General features: G+C 50.9%; 1 protein-coding gene across 1 annotated transcript in view; it reads right to left on the bottom strand.

Moving 5' to 3' along the window:
- SCN2B (sodium voltage-gated channel beta subunit 2) overlaps positions 1-6,528 on the bottom strand; it is a 9,946-nt gene extending 3,418 nt beyond the window's left edge. Inside the window, exon 1 of the mRNA XM_040631174.1 lies at positions 5,564-6,528. Within this exon, the coding sequence (XP_040487108.1) occupies positions 5,564-5,633 (70 nt within the window). The 5' untranslated portion in view covers positions 5,634-6,528. The remainder of the gene's footprint in view (positions 1-5,563) is intronic.
- Between the last annotated feature and the right edge of the window lie 6,903 nt (positions 6,529-13,431).

The raw sequence follows: 13,431 nt of genomic DNA, 5'->3' as shown, positions 1-13,431 counted from the left end.
TTTTTTTTTTTTTTTTTTTTTTTTTTAAAGATTTTATTTATTTATTTGACAGAGATAGAGACAGCCAGCGAGAGAGGGAACACAAGCAGGGGGAATGGGAGAGGAAGAAGCAGGCTCACAGCGGAGGAGCCTGACGTGGGGCTCGATCCCGTAACGCCGGGATCACGCCCTGAGCCGGAGGCAGACGCCCAACCGCTGTGCCACCCAGGCGCCCCTGCCATGATCTTCTTAAAGAGATAAAATACCTAAGGCGTGATGCGCAGGCCGGCAGCTCCTGCTACCCTGCTTTCTCCTCAAGTTCTGCCATCTAAACAGGAAGGCCTTCTGCGACAGCGTCCTCTAGGCAGAGGACAGTCCCTTGGAATTCCCGCAGCTCTGGCACTGGCCAGAGCCCCGCAGCAGCAGGCCGGAAGCGTCCCCTGCAGGGTTTGGCTTGGCCAGACCACGGTGTCGTGCCCAGCAGCTGGGCCCCACCCCATAAGCAGCCCAGGGCAGCCTGCAAACAGGGATGTCTGCTCAGCTCCTCCCTCAGGCCTAGAGGCCAGGGCTTAGTGGACAGGACTTAAGGACAGGAGAGGCTCGAACTGCTGGCCCTAGAGGTCACAGCGGAGTCTTAGGCGGAGGGATTGGGCATGCAGACCCCCCTGCAGGGCCCAGGCTTCCGGGGCATGGGCTGAACGCTCACTAGGGGAGCGTGAACTGGGGAGGCTGAGTGGGCCTGCCGAGAAGAACAAAGCCCAGTTCCCGTATCCCCACTTTCATGAGCATTATGAAAGCACCTAGCACAGCACCAGGCAAGGAGGGGGTGTGCAGAAAAATGCCGCTGCCACCCGCGCTCTGCAGACGCAGAGAAATCTGCAGGGAAGGAACCAGGCACGGCCTTGTCCTGAGCTTACCTCTTACCCGAGGAAGGCGCCGCTTCTCTAACCCCTCCCAAGTGCCGCTACCTTCCCAGGGCCCCCTGCCCAAAGGGACCTCCAAGTGACCCCAGAAAGCAGGTGCTGTGAACCCGGCTGACCTACCCCTGGCCTCTTTCCCTGCCCAGCCACATCCCTCAGATGAGAACTTGAACCCCACAGGGCAGTCCCCTCCACTGTCAGGGAGCCAGCACCCTGCCACTTGGAAGGGCAGAGCTGTGGGGAGGTCCTTTCTGGCTGGCCGGAGGGAGCTGCGGTGCAATGCGGGCCCCTTTCTCTGCAACCCCGCGCCCCGGCCCCGCTGGAGGCACCAGGAGGAACACGTGCGCCCTCTAGTGGTCAGAGACGTCCAGCGAGTCCTAACTGCAGAGAGAGGCAGGGGATCACCAAATCAGAGGAAGCCAGAGACACCTCCAGAATTGTGGATGGAGACCCACCGCCTCACCAGTGAGGCAAGTGAGGCCCTGAGGGACACACACAGAGGACAGGCACAAGCCAGGGCCAGACCGTGGTTCCTGACTCCTCCTCCAAGGTGCCCACGTCAGCCTGAGTCCCCACAAGGGTTTTAGGCCTCTCACCAATCCAGGCCCCCATTAAAGACGAAGAAACCACCAGGAGCAAGGTCAGAGCTATAAGCAAAACCCTTGCTTCCAGAAAGTAGCCGAGTCCGCAGCTAGGGCCACAGAAAGGACTTCACAGTAACAACAAAGTGCTTGCTGCAGGCCGGATGCTGTCTTACCCATTCCACAGGTATGACCTCATTTGATACTTACAACAGCCCTATTACCACCCCCACTTTCCACACGATGCAACCGAGCACAAAGCAGTTACATGAATAGCCCAGGTTCACAGTTAGTAAATGACAAAGCTCGATTTGGGCCCAGGCTGCCGGGCTCCAGACAGGGGTGAGGGGTTGAGGCCTGGTGATATTCCAAGGCATGCCAGGGACTAGGCATCTGGCTGTCTCCATGGCAGATCGAGCCCCAAACTCCCAGCCCCCAGCTCTGGGCAGGCCGGCCAGAGGGGAATGGTCCTGTTTAAAGGAACTTCCATACAAGGAAGCCCAGTCCTCCTGGTTGTCCCATTTGGAACCAGGTCTGGGTCTCCCGATTTCCAACTCATAGAAAAGAAATGGGGATCAACAGGGGCCAGTAAGCATGTGGCTTCTGGTCTTAGTTCCAAAGCATCACTGGCGCCCAGGCTTCCCCACTTTCTTTGGGGCCACATCTGGGCAGCCCAGGCCCCATGTTATCCACTGTTCTAACTGGCCCATCTTTCAGAGATCATACAGATTTGCTCGCCTCTTGCCAAGCTCTATCTCCTGCAAAGACAGAAATGAATCCTCTTCACACCTCTTTCCAACCCTACAGCAACCAATGAGGTAGGTTTATTTTCTTCTTGTTTAAAAGAGAGAGTGTCCAAGTAGAGAAATGCCCCCCCCCCCCACCTTCTAGAGCACACTGTCTCCTGGGGCAGCCCCTGCATCCCAGGGGAGTGTGACACCCAGACCCTGCCTCCTGCATGGAGACCCTCCCCCACACCAGGATCTCTACCTCCAAGCCCAGTCTACCCCCAGGCAGCATGTCCTCACCACCCCTCCACTGGCTCCCTGTTGCTTTCAGTATCAAGTCCAGGCTCCTGGGCACGGCTTCCAACCCTTTGCCATCTGGGACCAACCTAGGTCCTGGCCTCCTCTCCTGCCAGCTCCCAACCCTCCGTGCTTCCTCCACTCCGGTGATCCCCAACTCCTTACTTTTCCTGACAACCCCGCCTTCATTCACCCCTCCATGCCTCTGTACACGTTTAGGCTTCAGGTCAGGAAGCTCATTCACCCTTCTCAACTTGGGGCCCTCTTACCTGTGCTGCAGTTCCCAGCTAATGAGGCATGCCCCAATGACAGCATCCCCAGCGCCTGGGCCCTTTCCCCAGCCCTGTTCCTATCGCTTCTAGGTGACCGGAAGGCAGAATCGCATTGTGGCCAAGCGGTCAGATCTTAGGCAAGTAGTTAACCTTCCAGACCTCAGTTTCTTCATCTGTAAAATGGGAGAGAATAACAGAACCCGGCTCCTAGGGCAGCTGTGAGGATTACATAACTTGCTAATGTATGAAGCTCCCAGCAATGCAAGGTACATAGTGAGCCCTTGACGAAGGCTGGCTGCCATCACGATCAGCATCGTCATGATTGTTCTTGTGACAACCCCTAGGATGCTGTGCTGTCATTATCTGTTCGTGTGCCTGTGTCCCTCGGGAGGCTCTGGGGAACTGATATCTGCTCATCTCGGTATCCCCTGGACCTGTGACGCACAGATGGGCACTCCACAAACGTCTGTGGAAGGGAGGAAAGGCATTTTCCCCTCCGTGTCTGGATCTGTGCCCCCAGCAGCAGACCCATGCAGTGGGCTTGAGTGAGGACCGGACTCCACTCTCCAGGCCTCGCCTCTCATAACCCAGACTTGGATAACAAGGCTGGTGACTGCAGAGCCGATGGTCTTAAGAAAAACTCTGGGAAGTCCAGTCATTTGGATTGTTTCTAGCTAAAAACTCGTCTCACATGCTTTTGCTGTGTATACGGCAGATTGCCCAGCGGGTTCCCTTCCCCTTTACCGGCTCTATGGTTATCCTCAAAAATCCTGCCCCTGATGTGTCCCTCCCTCGTCATTTGTCCCTCCATCTTGGAGACTGATGCCATCACAACCACAAAGTTCCATTGTCCACCTGAGCCCTTAGCCTTGGAGGGCCAGGGCATACCTCATCATAGCATCATCAAGTTCAAGTTCAAGATCTACCACCCAGGTTCACAGAGGCTCTAGCTTCCTCCCACCACCACCTCACAATCCCCACTCCCCGACCTCTTCACTCCAGACCCCACCCTCCCCTAAGACACACCCTGGTCACGGTCATGGAGCCCCTTCCTTTCTTCACTTAGATCAGGCTCTCACAAGACTGTCCCCCTCCCACAGGAAGCTTTCCCTAACGCCCAAAGGAGTCCGCTGCCCTCCATCCCTGGCTCCTTACACCCAGGTCATCCACCCAACTCCCCATCTTTTTGCCTGCACTTGAGATTCTTTGATCAATTATTATTAATATAGCAGTACCATTTCTTGAACATTGGGGGCAGTAGAGTTCAACAGCTAAGTATTCGAAGTCAGACAACCGGGTTCAAATCTCAGCTCGCCTTAAACTAGCCCTGTGACTTTAAGTTACTTAATTTAAGTAACTTAGTTACTTCATTTCTCTGTGCCTGTTTCCTCATCCATAACAGAAGGATCATAACAGCATCTAGCTCATTCCATTACTGATTATCGGGACGACGAAAAAAGTTATACAGCCCCTGCGAGCGTGAACGTTCAGCTATTATTGAGTACCTGCTGTGTGCCGCCTCGCAAAAAACCCAGGCATTCCCCAGTTTACCCATGGAAGAACCGAAGCTCAGAAGGGTCAGGTAACTTGCCTATGGTCATGAAGTAAATGACAAGGGTGGCTTTTAAACCCAGAGCTGATTCCAAGGCTCCCCCTCTTTGTACGGCCCACAATTCCGTACCATTCCTGCTCTGTTGTTAGTATGTCCAGTAGCTCAGCAAACCTAAAAGGCCTTATGGTGCAAGCTGCCAGGGCCTCTGTGTTGTCTCCGTCTAGCACTCCTGCCCAATATCCAGCACAGCATACCAGAGAAAGACAAGGACAGGGAGAGAGGGAGAGGGATTCTGTGATGGGGAATATCCCCACTGACAATCCTTGGACTTGACCAACTACTACACCAGCAATGAGTAAGTTTAGGAGCAAGAATGAAACTACCCACAAAGCAGGCTTGCAAATAACTCTCTAGACCACCTACTCACCAGGAAGTCCTGAGTGGTCAAACATGAAATTAACACGCGGATCATTTCACGAGGCAGTCTGCAAGGCTGGGCTCGCCTTAAAGGGCCACAGCCACAGTCAGGCCGTGAGTTCCTTTTTTTTTTTTTTTTTTCCTTTTTCTTTTTTTCCTGATCCCTTCACTTGACCCCCTCCTCCACTCCATCTGGCCCACACCAGAGGCCTCCATCAGTGCTGGCTTCAGCAAGTCTCTTCCCAATGCTGAAATCATACTTCAAAGCTGCTTCCCACCTGCTCCCCCACACATTTCAACAAATCAATGGTACAGATTTCCAGGAAAAAAGACCCAGACTCAACTTTCTACCTCCTGCTCCCCCAAACATTCTTTCTGAATATCCTAAATCCACCAGATTCCAAAGATCAAGGTCCACAAGAGAAACCCCTTAAGGGAGCATGAAGACCCAGGACACCATATTTGTAGCAGCTGAAAAAAAAATCCACGAAGAGACTTTGCAGATTGACCTATCCTCTGCCCCCACCCCCACCTAAGTCCATTTCAGGGAAATCCAAAGAAAAATCACCTCCCGTGATAACTGTCACCCCCCAAGGAACACTCAGATCCCCCGATCGAACATTTCTGTGACCAAGTAGTCCCAGCGTTATGCAGTCCCCAGCAATGTCTTCCCCCCAGTCCCCGGTACCTTTCTTTCCCAAGGACACGAAGGGAAGCTCAAGCAATGTCTTCTCTCCTGCCCCCGGCCCCCATCCTCGTCCAGCTGTGGCTACACTTCTGGACCCTCAGGAGCATGCAGATGTGCAGTCTAACTTACCCAAAGAGAAAAAGAGACTGAGCCCCGTGAGACTGAAGGCAGGGCGAGGTAGCCAGGCATCTCTGTGCATTTTCAGAGACTGAGATGTTAGTCGGGTGGGATATGGGAGAGGGTGATTTGAGGGGCCAAGGGCTACAAGGGAGGAATGGTTAGATGCTAAAAAAAAAATGCACAGATGTACTTCAAAGACACATACAACATTAAGGAAGCTTTATTTCCATCTCTCTAATATGGCCGGCTTGTATGTTGCTGCTAAAAAGAGAGAGGGAGTGTGTAAGGGAGAGAGAAAAAGGGGGATGGAGTAAATTTTGTGGTTGGTGGATTTTGAAAAGCAGGTGGGAGGGCATAAAAAAAGTCTTTCTGAAAAGAGCAAAGTTCCCCAGGAATTTTTCCCCTCTGAAACAAGAACTAAAGCAAATCCTGCCCTTCTCCTTCTCCTTCTCCTTCTCTTGGATGACTGTTAGGATCTGAAAGTTGTTAGAGGAGCTCATTCATTTCAAAACTGCTGTAAAGGGGGGAACTCTTTTTGTCATTTAAAAACACCCCAAAAATGAGATGCTTGCTTTGTGTTATTTGGAAAGGGTTCTGGGAAGTGAGTTGGGGAGACTTTCCGGGAGTAAGGACTTCCTCATTTTTCTACCATTACCACTGAAAACAGAACATGTCAAAGCACGCTGGTGTAAAAACACCTAAGAGATTTTACAATCAAATGTAAGACGAATCAAATCAACAGTAAAAAGACACTTTTTAAGACAATTGGGTAAAAGTAAATATGGGCTGGGTATTAAATTATCTTCATGAATAATTCTTAATTTTGTTGGGTGTGATCAAATATTGTGGTTATGTTCTTGAACATCTTTGTGTATTTCCTTATTTAAATTAAATTTAGTTAACATACAGTGTATTATCAGTTTCAGGGGTAGAGTTCAGTGATTCATCAGTTGCATATAGTACCCAGTGCTCATTACATCATGTGTCCTCCTTAATGCCCATCACCCAGTTACCCCATCGCCCACCCACCTCCCTTCCAGCAACCCTGTTTGTTTTCTAGAGTTCAGCGTCTCTTATGGTTTGCCTCCCTCTCTATTTTCATCTTATTTTATTTTTCCTTCCCTTCCCCTATGTTCATCTGCTTTTTTTATAAATGCCACATATGAGTGAAATTATATGGTGTTTGTCTTTCTCTGACTGACTTATTTCACTTAGCATAATAGCCTCTAGTTCCATCCACATCGTTGCAAATGGCAAGATTTCATTCTTTCTGATGGCTGAGTAATATTCCATCATACATATACACCACATCTTCTTTATCCATTCCTCTGTCAATGGACATCTAGGCTCTTTCCATAGTTTGGCTATTGTGGACATTACTGCTATAAAACACTGGGGTGCACGTGCCCCTTCAAATCACTATGTTTGTATCCTTTGGATAAGTACCTAGTAGTACAATTGCTGGGTTGTAGGGTAGCTCTGTTTTAAACTTTTTGAGGAACCTCCATACTGTTCTCCAGAGTGACTACACCAGTTTGCATTCCCACCAACTGTTCAAGAGGGTTCCCCTTTCTCTGCATCCTCGCCAACACCTGTTGTTTCCTGAAGTTGTTAATTTTAGCCATTCTGACTGGTGTGAGATGGTATCTCGTTGTGGTTTTGATTTGAACATCTTTATCTGTTATACACACTGGAGTGTTAAAGGTAAAATGACAGGATGACTTGAATTTGCTTTAAGATATTCCACAGGGAAAAAAAAGAAGTGGGGTAGGTAGGTGACCCAAGTCTGGACATTGCTGTCCGATGCTGAAACTGGTGGCAGGTGCAAAGGGCTCATTACCCAGTTCTCTCTTCAGTTGTGTATGTTTGAAAACTTTCCTTTAGAAAAAGGAAGAAAAAAATAGGCAAATATCACAAGTAGGAGGACTTAGGGTGGAGTACCAAGGTGGCCCCGAGCACAGAAGGCGGCCCCCACTCTTCCGGGGAGACATTTCAGTAGAACGCAGCTTCCTATGCAACAATCCCTCACACTTGCGATGGGCCACTGAGGCACCAAAGAGGGAGCAGCTAATACTCTTGAGTAATAACTATGTGCCAAGTACTTCACATGTGATATCTCAACTGAACTCTAGCCCTGGGAGAGGCGATTTCTTCTTCTCTCTCTTTTTAAATTGCTGATGAGGAGACTGAGGCTAACAGAACTTAACCCACCCAAGAGGACGTACGGTAGGTAGTTGAAGGCAGAGTCAGAGCCAGGATTCAAACTGAGGTCTGGGTGAAACACAGGGTACTTCCAGTATTCCACACAGCCTATCACTGAGGCGAGGAAACCCCAGACCTCCCATCAGCTTGTTCAGAGACACAGGGAGGAGAAGACTGGAATGGATGAAGCGAGGGACCTTTGCGTGGGATATAAAAAGGAGGTGCTGAAGGGCAGGGTGTGGAGGAACAGAATGGGAGCCCAGCGCAGCGTTGGGCTCAGGGCAGACACTCAATAGCAGGTGATACCTAGCGGCACAGGAGCACGCCTGAATGAACGAACCCAAGAAGGAATGAATGAACGAATGAGTGAATTTGAAGAGGAAATGAGGGGAAGCAGACAGCATCGTGAAGGCAGTGAAATCTAGCCCCCAAGCTGCTGAAGCTGGGCTGGGCTGGGAGAAGTGCTGTGGGCCAGGTTTGCGTGGTGGTTGCTGAAGGCAGGGGGCAGAGAGGTGCCTCTCCGGCCCGGATCTTCACAGACTCGGTCACTGGACTGGCGTCTGGCTGTGGATGGTTGGGCAAGTTCCTCCACCGGCGGCGCACAGCCCAGAGGAAGGAAGATCAGCAAAGGAGCGGAGGGGCAGCCTAGGGAAAAGTGTCCTCCAGTGGCCACAGCCCTTCTCCATCCCCACTGGCCTAGGGCCCCAGCTGTCCTGCACCAGCAGCAGCGGCGGCCTGGCTCAAGGGTGTGCCCAGAGGGAGAGGCTGGCACCAGCCGAGGCCCTAGCTCCGCCAGTCCGGGTCTGCAGCTCAGCCACCCAAGCTGCCGCAGGCACATGTCAGCCTGAGAGTTTTGGTTTGACGTAGCCGGCCTCCTCCTTTTCCTTAACGCAGCTGAGGGTGACAGTGGGGCTCAGGGAAGCTGCTTATTCGGCTCACTGGGTCTCACGCTGGGTCCAGAAACTTCTATGCTGGGGACATCTGAGATAAGGAATGTCCTTCTGCTTGTATCCAGAATTTGGCTAAGGGAAACTAGGTGGACGACTTATAACAGAATAGCCTTTGTGCAACGCAATCCCCCAGGACTAAGGGGTCGAAAAATCAGGGGCGAAGTGCGCTGGCAGGGTGAGGCAAAAGGAGGGCTACCCCAGAACCTTCCATGGCTCACTTGGGACTCCAAACGCCCATTTGCTCCCTAGGAGCCAGTAAAGCCAGGGAAGCTGAAACTCAAAGAGTTATTTTACAGAATGAAGACACCAATATCAAAGATGGGCTACTAGGGGAGTAAAGTCCTACTTTTGGCATCTCTACCTGGTGCCATTTACCCCTGAATATTTTGTTAGACAACGCTCAATCACGCCCCACGCCCCCCTGCTGGGAGAAGCTGTGTTCTCAATAATCCAGAGGAAGGGAGTTTCCTTTTGCCTTTGGAATGCCCAATCCCAGTTCTACAGAGAGCCTCCCTAGTCCGTTTGCCTTGAAGCCTCACTTCTCAAAGCGTGGTCCCTGGACCAGCACCGGCAGCGGCAGTGGGAGCTCCTGAGAAATGCGCATTTACAGGCCCCACCTCAGACCCATGAAACCACAGTCTCTCCGGTTTAATAAGATCTCCAGGTGCTTCTCGAGCACGTTCAAATCTTGACTTCAACTAGTAGTAAAAGGTGCGTATCCCACGAGCAAGGGGCAATGAGAGGCCAGGTCCGGGCGCTGGGGAGAAGGGATTGGTGAGCAGCAGCAAGCGCAGGATGAGATCTGGTCCCAGGATCTGCAGAACACCCAGCCGCCCACAGAGGAATAACAAAGGCATGGACTCATTTTACTCACCTCTTCTCCACCACGTGCCCCTCTCCAGCCATCACTCCCTGGGAGGTTCTTCGCACCCGGCCCAACGCTTCACATCTTGGTGTCCTTCCTTTGCAGTTTCTTCTCCTGGGAATGCCCTTCCTCTCTTGTCTGTTCAGCAACCTCCTAGTCTTTCTTCAAAAACCTGCCACCAACTCACCACTCCTTACCTCCTACATACCTCTTCTTTCTGGGCGCCTGCAACACTGGGTACGTTCACTCATTTGTTTATCAACTCCCTCGTTCAACAAGCTCAAATATCTACTTAATGTCCCCCGTGTGCCAGGCACCAGGCTAGGAGTTAGAGACTTGGCCATGAATGAGGTACAGCTCACACTCCTCCCATTCTAGATGGGGAGTCAAAAGTATAAACTCCCCTCTTCCCAACTAAACTATAGCTCCTTAAGGACAGGGGTTGGGTCTCATTCTGAGTTTGAGCAGAGCTTCTTTTTGTCCCTGAGCCCATGAGAATAAATGTCTACTTTACATCGGGGGAAAGGGCAGAAACTCCATCAGCCTGAACTTATGCAGCCAAGGTGGGATAGAACCCCAACTGGAAGCCAGGTCCAGCGGCTCCCTGTACGTGCGGTCCCACTCCGTTTCTAGGAATCCCGTTCAACAAGGGATTGACCCACATGGGGTCAGATGCTGCAAAGTGCAGAAAAGGCCTAAAACAGGGCCTCTAAGAGGTTAAGATCTCTGGGAGAAAATAAAGCCCCACAACCATGAGACAATTAGAGAACGTTAGGAGATAAGATCTGGTAAATGGGGAGACATCCAGGAAGACGTGAGAAATAGTCCACCCAGGCAGGACTGAAGCAGGACCTTGAAAGAATGTTGATTTGGGCAGGCAAGAAGGGACAGGAAATTCTAGTCAGGGAAACACCAAGAGCAAAGGCTCAGAAGCAGGAAGGACGCAGGTATATGGAGCAGAGGGTTCCTGTCATGGAAAAAAAAAAATGAGAGGAATGGATGGGCTGACAACATGGCACCCAATCTCAGAAGGCCATGAACATAGAATGTGGGGTTCAGACAGGTGCTTTGGAAGTTCTGGGACAGGCCAATCACTGTTGCTCTCATCATCTATAAAATAAGAAATGTTTCAGGGGTGCCTGAGCGGCTCAGTCTGTTAGGAGTCTGCCTTCGGCTTGGGTCATGATCCTGGAGTCCCAGGATCAAGCCCTGCTTGGGCTCCCTGCTCAGCAGGGGGGGGTCTTCTTCACCCTCTCCCTCTGTTCCTCTCCTGCTTGTGCTTGCCCTTTCTCTCTCTCTCTCTCAAATAAATACTTTTTAAAAAAAAGGTTTTAGCTTTCTGAGGAAACCCTGAGTACCCTTATTTTTTGATAAAGAAGATATGTTTTGAGAGCTGAGTTTTACAGAAGTGGTTACGGATTGCCTGATCTCCCTTGAGGAAGACCAGACCACATTCACAAGCCAGCTGGCCTGGACAGAAGGTCAGGAGTCCTTAGAAACTTTTTTTTTTCTTAATAAGGGGATAACTGGTCTGTGTTGGGACAAAATTTGCAACCTAAGGTTTTTTGGCTGTCAGTAACTAAGCTAATTCAGTGGAAGCTTGACCCCTTCCAAACCCACACACATGCATGCGTGCGAGCACATGGCCAGTGTTTTATAAAATACACCGCCAACGTAGACACGGAAGCATACTGACTAGCCAAAAGGAGACAAAGTGGCGTGGGAACCAGGAACAAAGAGTAAAGGGCTGGTGGAAGGCTGCAGCCTTTTCCAGGAGGCACATCTTCTACAGGTCCCCCAGGGATGGGCTGAAATGTTTTCGGTTCCAAGCTCTGAGGCTGCTAGCTTCTACATTATTCACGGCGGGCCCCACCCCCTCCACCCTTTCAAGGCCCGATTTCTGTTGGCAAAAGCCTGCATACTTCTGGAAACCTTTGAATATGGGAGCATCTGGTGTTCTAGGGACTTTAGTGCAAATTCAAGCAAAAAAGTGCTAGCTGAAGGGTGGACCACAAGGAGATCCACTTGCTGTCTCCAGGAGCTCTCCCGCCCATGGAACGGCCCCCACCCAGAGCTATGCAAAACCCTTCCAGAAGCTCAGCTTCCTGGCTCTCTCTTCCTTTGGGTGGGAAGAGGGATTTAGGTGTGTTGGGTTAAAAGGCTTCCTGCCCATAGAAATAAAAATTAATGAGAGATGGGGACTGAATCACTGGAAGACAAATCCAACTAGGGAAGAACACATTGGAAGGGGCTGGAGGGCTCACACCAGGCACTGGCACCTAAGCGACCCCATTTAGTCCTCACAAAAAACCCTTTGAGTCTCCGGTTTATATACAGGGGAAGCAGCCTCAAAGAACCGAAGTAAACTTTGCAACACTGAAGAGAGAGCAAAAGGCAGAGCCAGGATTTGAACCAGGCCTGTTTGAGCTTGAAGCCCATTCCCCACGCCATATTCTTTCATGCTGCTGGATTTAACAGACGGCCATCCCCGGGAGAAGAGCATGAGGCAGCAAGCAGATCTTCTCACGGTGTCCTCACGGCTGTCCTGGTGTGAGGAAAAACTGGTATTTGACAGCTGCGGATTTCTGCTCTCCACCTTGACTCGAGGTCTGTGTATAAAAGAAAGGTTTGTGGGGAGGTAGGCTTGGGAGAGAGAAGTAGGCTTCCTCTTCCTCCTCCTCCTCCTCCTCAGTTACAACTGCTCTACCCAGAATGGAAGGCAAACTTTGAATGAATCAAGTTCAAGTCTGGGCCAGTCCACCTCTGGAGGGGCGCGCACACACTTCCCTGATCCAAGCGCCCCCTGCAGGAGCGTGTGGGTAACTGCACAGTCCACCCTCCCCCTCTTATCCCAATTTATTCTCTTTGATCCAGAACACCAGAATTAAAATCCCCATCCATCCACCTAACACGTATCCTCAAGGTCCTCTTCCTCTGCAGATAATATTTGAGGAAGTAGAAAAGGACCCCCCAGCCCAGGAGAGCACGTTACTTAATAGCCCGGAAAAGAAATCACTTCCTCTCCATGAATTCTTAGGATATGAAGGAGTCTTTCTCCCAGCTCTACTTACCATGGTAGCATGTGTCACTTCTCTGGTATGTCTTGGACAGGATGCACGTATTGCAAATTATTGACATATTCCTTATTTAGAGCTAACAGGTGAGAAGAAAACATTTAATGACTCTCAGCCATGGCTGACCAAGAACAAAAAGAGGCTCCAAGACTCCAAGTAGACACCTTAGAAGAGTTGGTAAAAGAGAAAGAGGTAATGATGGATGTGTTATAAGAGGGTCCTGATGTTTGGAGAGTTAGGGGAAATCCTTCAAAAATGTAGCTCCAGGGGCACCTGGGTGGCTCATCGGTTAAACGTCAGACCCTTGATTTTGTCTCAGGTCATGATCTCAGGGTTGTGAGATTGAGCCCCATGTCAGGCTCCAAGGGGACTCTGCTTGAGATTCTCTCTCTCCTTCTTCCCACTGCCCCTCCCCCCCCAAAACAAAACAAAACAAAAATGTAGCTCCACTTGAGATTGGATCAGAAATCCATGCCCTGGGGCGCCTGGGTAGCGCAGTCGTTGGGGCGTCTGCCTTCGGCTCAGGGCGTGATCCCGGCATTCTGGGATCGAGCCCCACATCAGGCTCCTCCGCTGGGAGCCTGCTACTTCCTCTCCCACTCCCCCTGCTGTGTTCCCTCTCTCGCTGGCTGTCTCTCTGTCACATAAATAAATAAAATCTTTAAAAAAAAAAAAAAGAAAAAGAAATCCATGCCCTGAATGGCTAAGTGGGAGGGATGGGGGTGCAGAGAATGAGGAAGGGCCTGGGTGGTGGAAGAGAGGAGGCCAGAGCAGAGCCCAGGCTAG

This window comes from Ursus maritimus, unplaced genomic scaffold, assembly GCF_017311325.1.
Source record: "Ursus maritimus isolate PB19 unplaced genomic scaffold, ASM1731132v1 scaffold_16, whole genome shotgun sequence".
NCBI lineage: Eukaryota > Metazoa > Chordata > Mammalia > Carnivora > Ursidae > Ursus > Ursus maritimus.
Note: the sequence above shows the minus strand (reverse complement) of the source record. Positions and strands in the feature narration are given on the sequence as shown.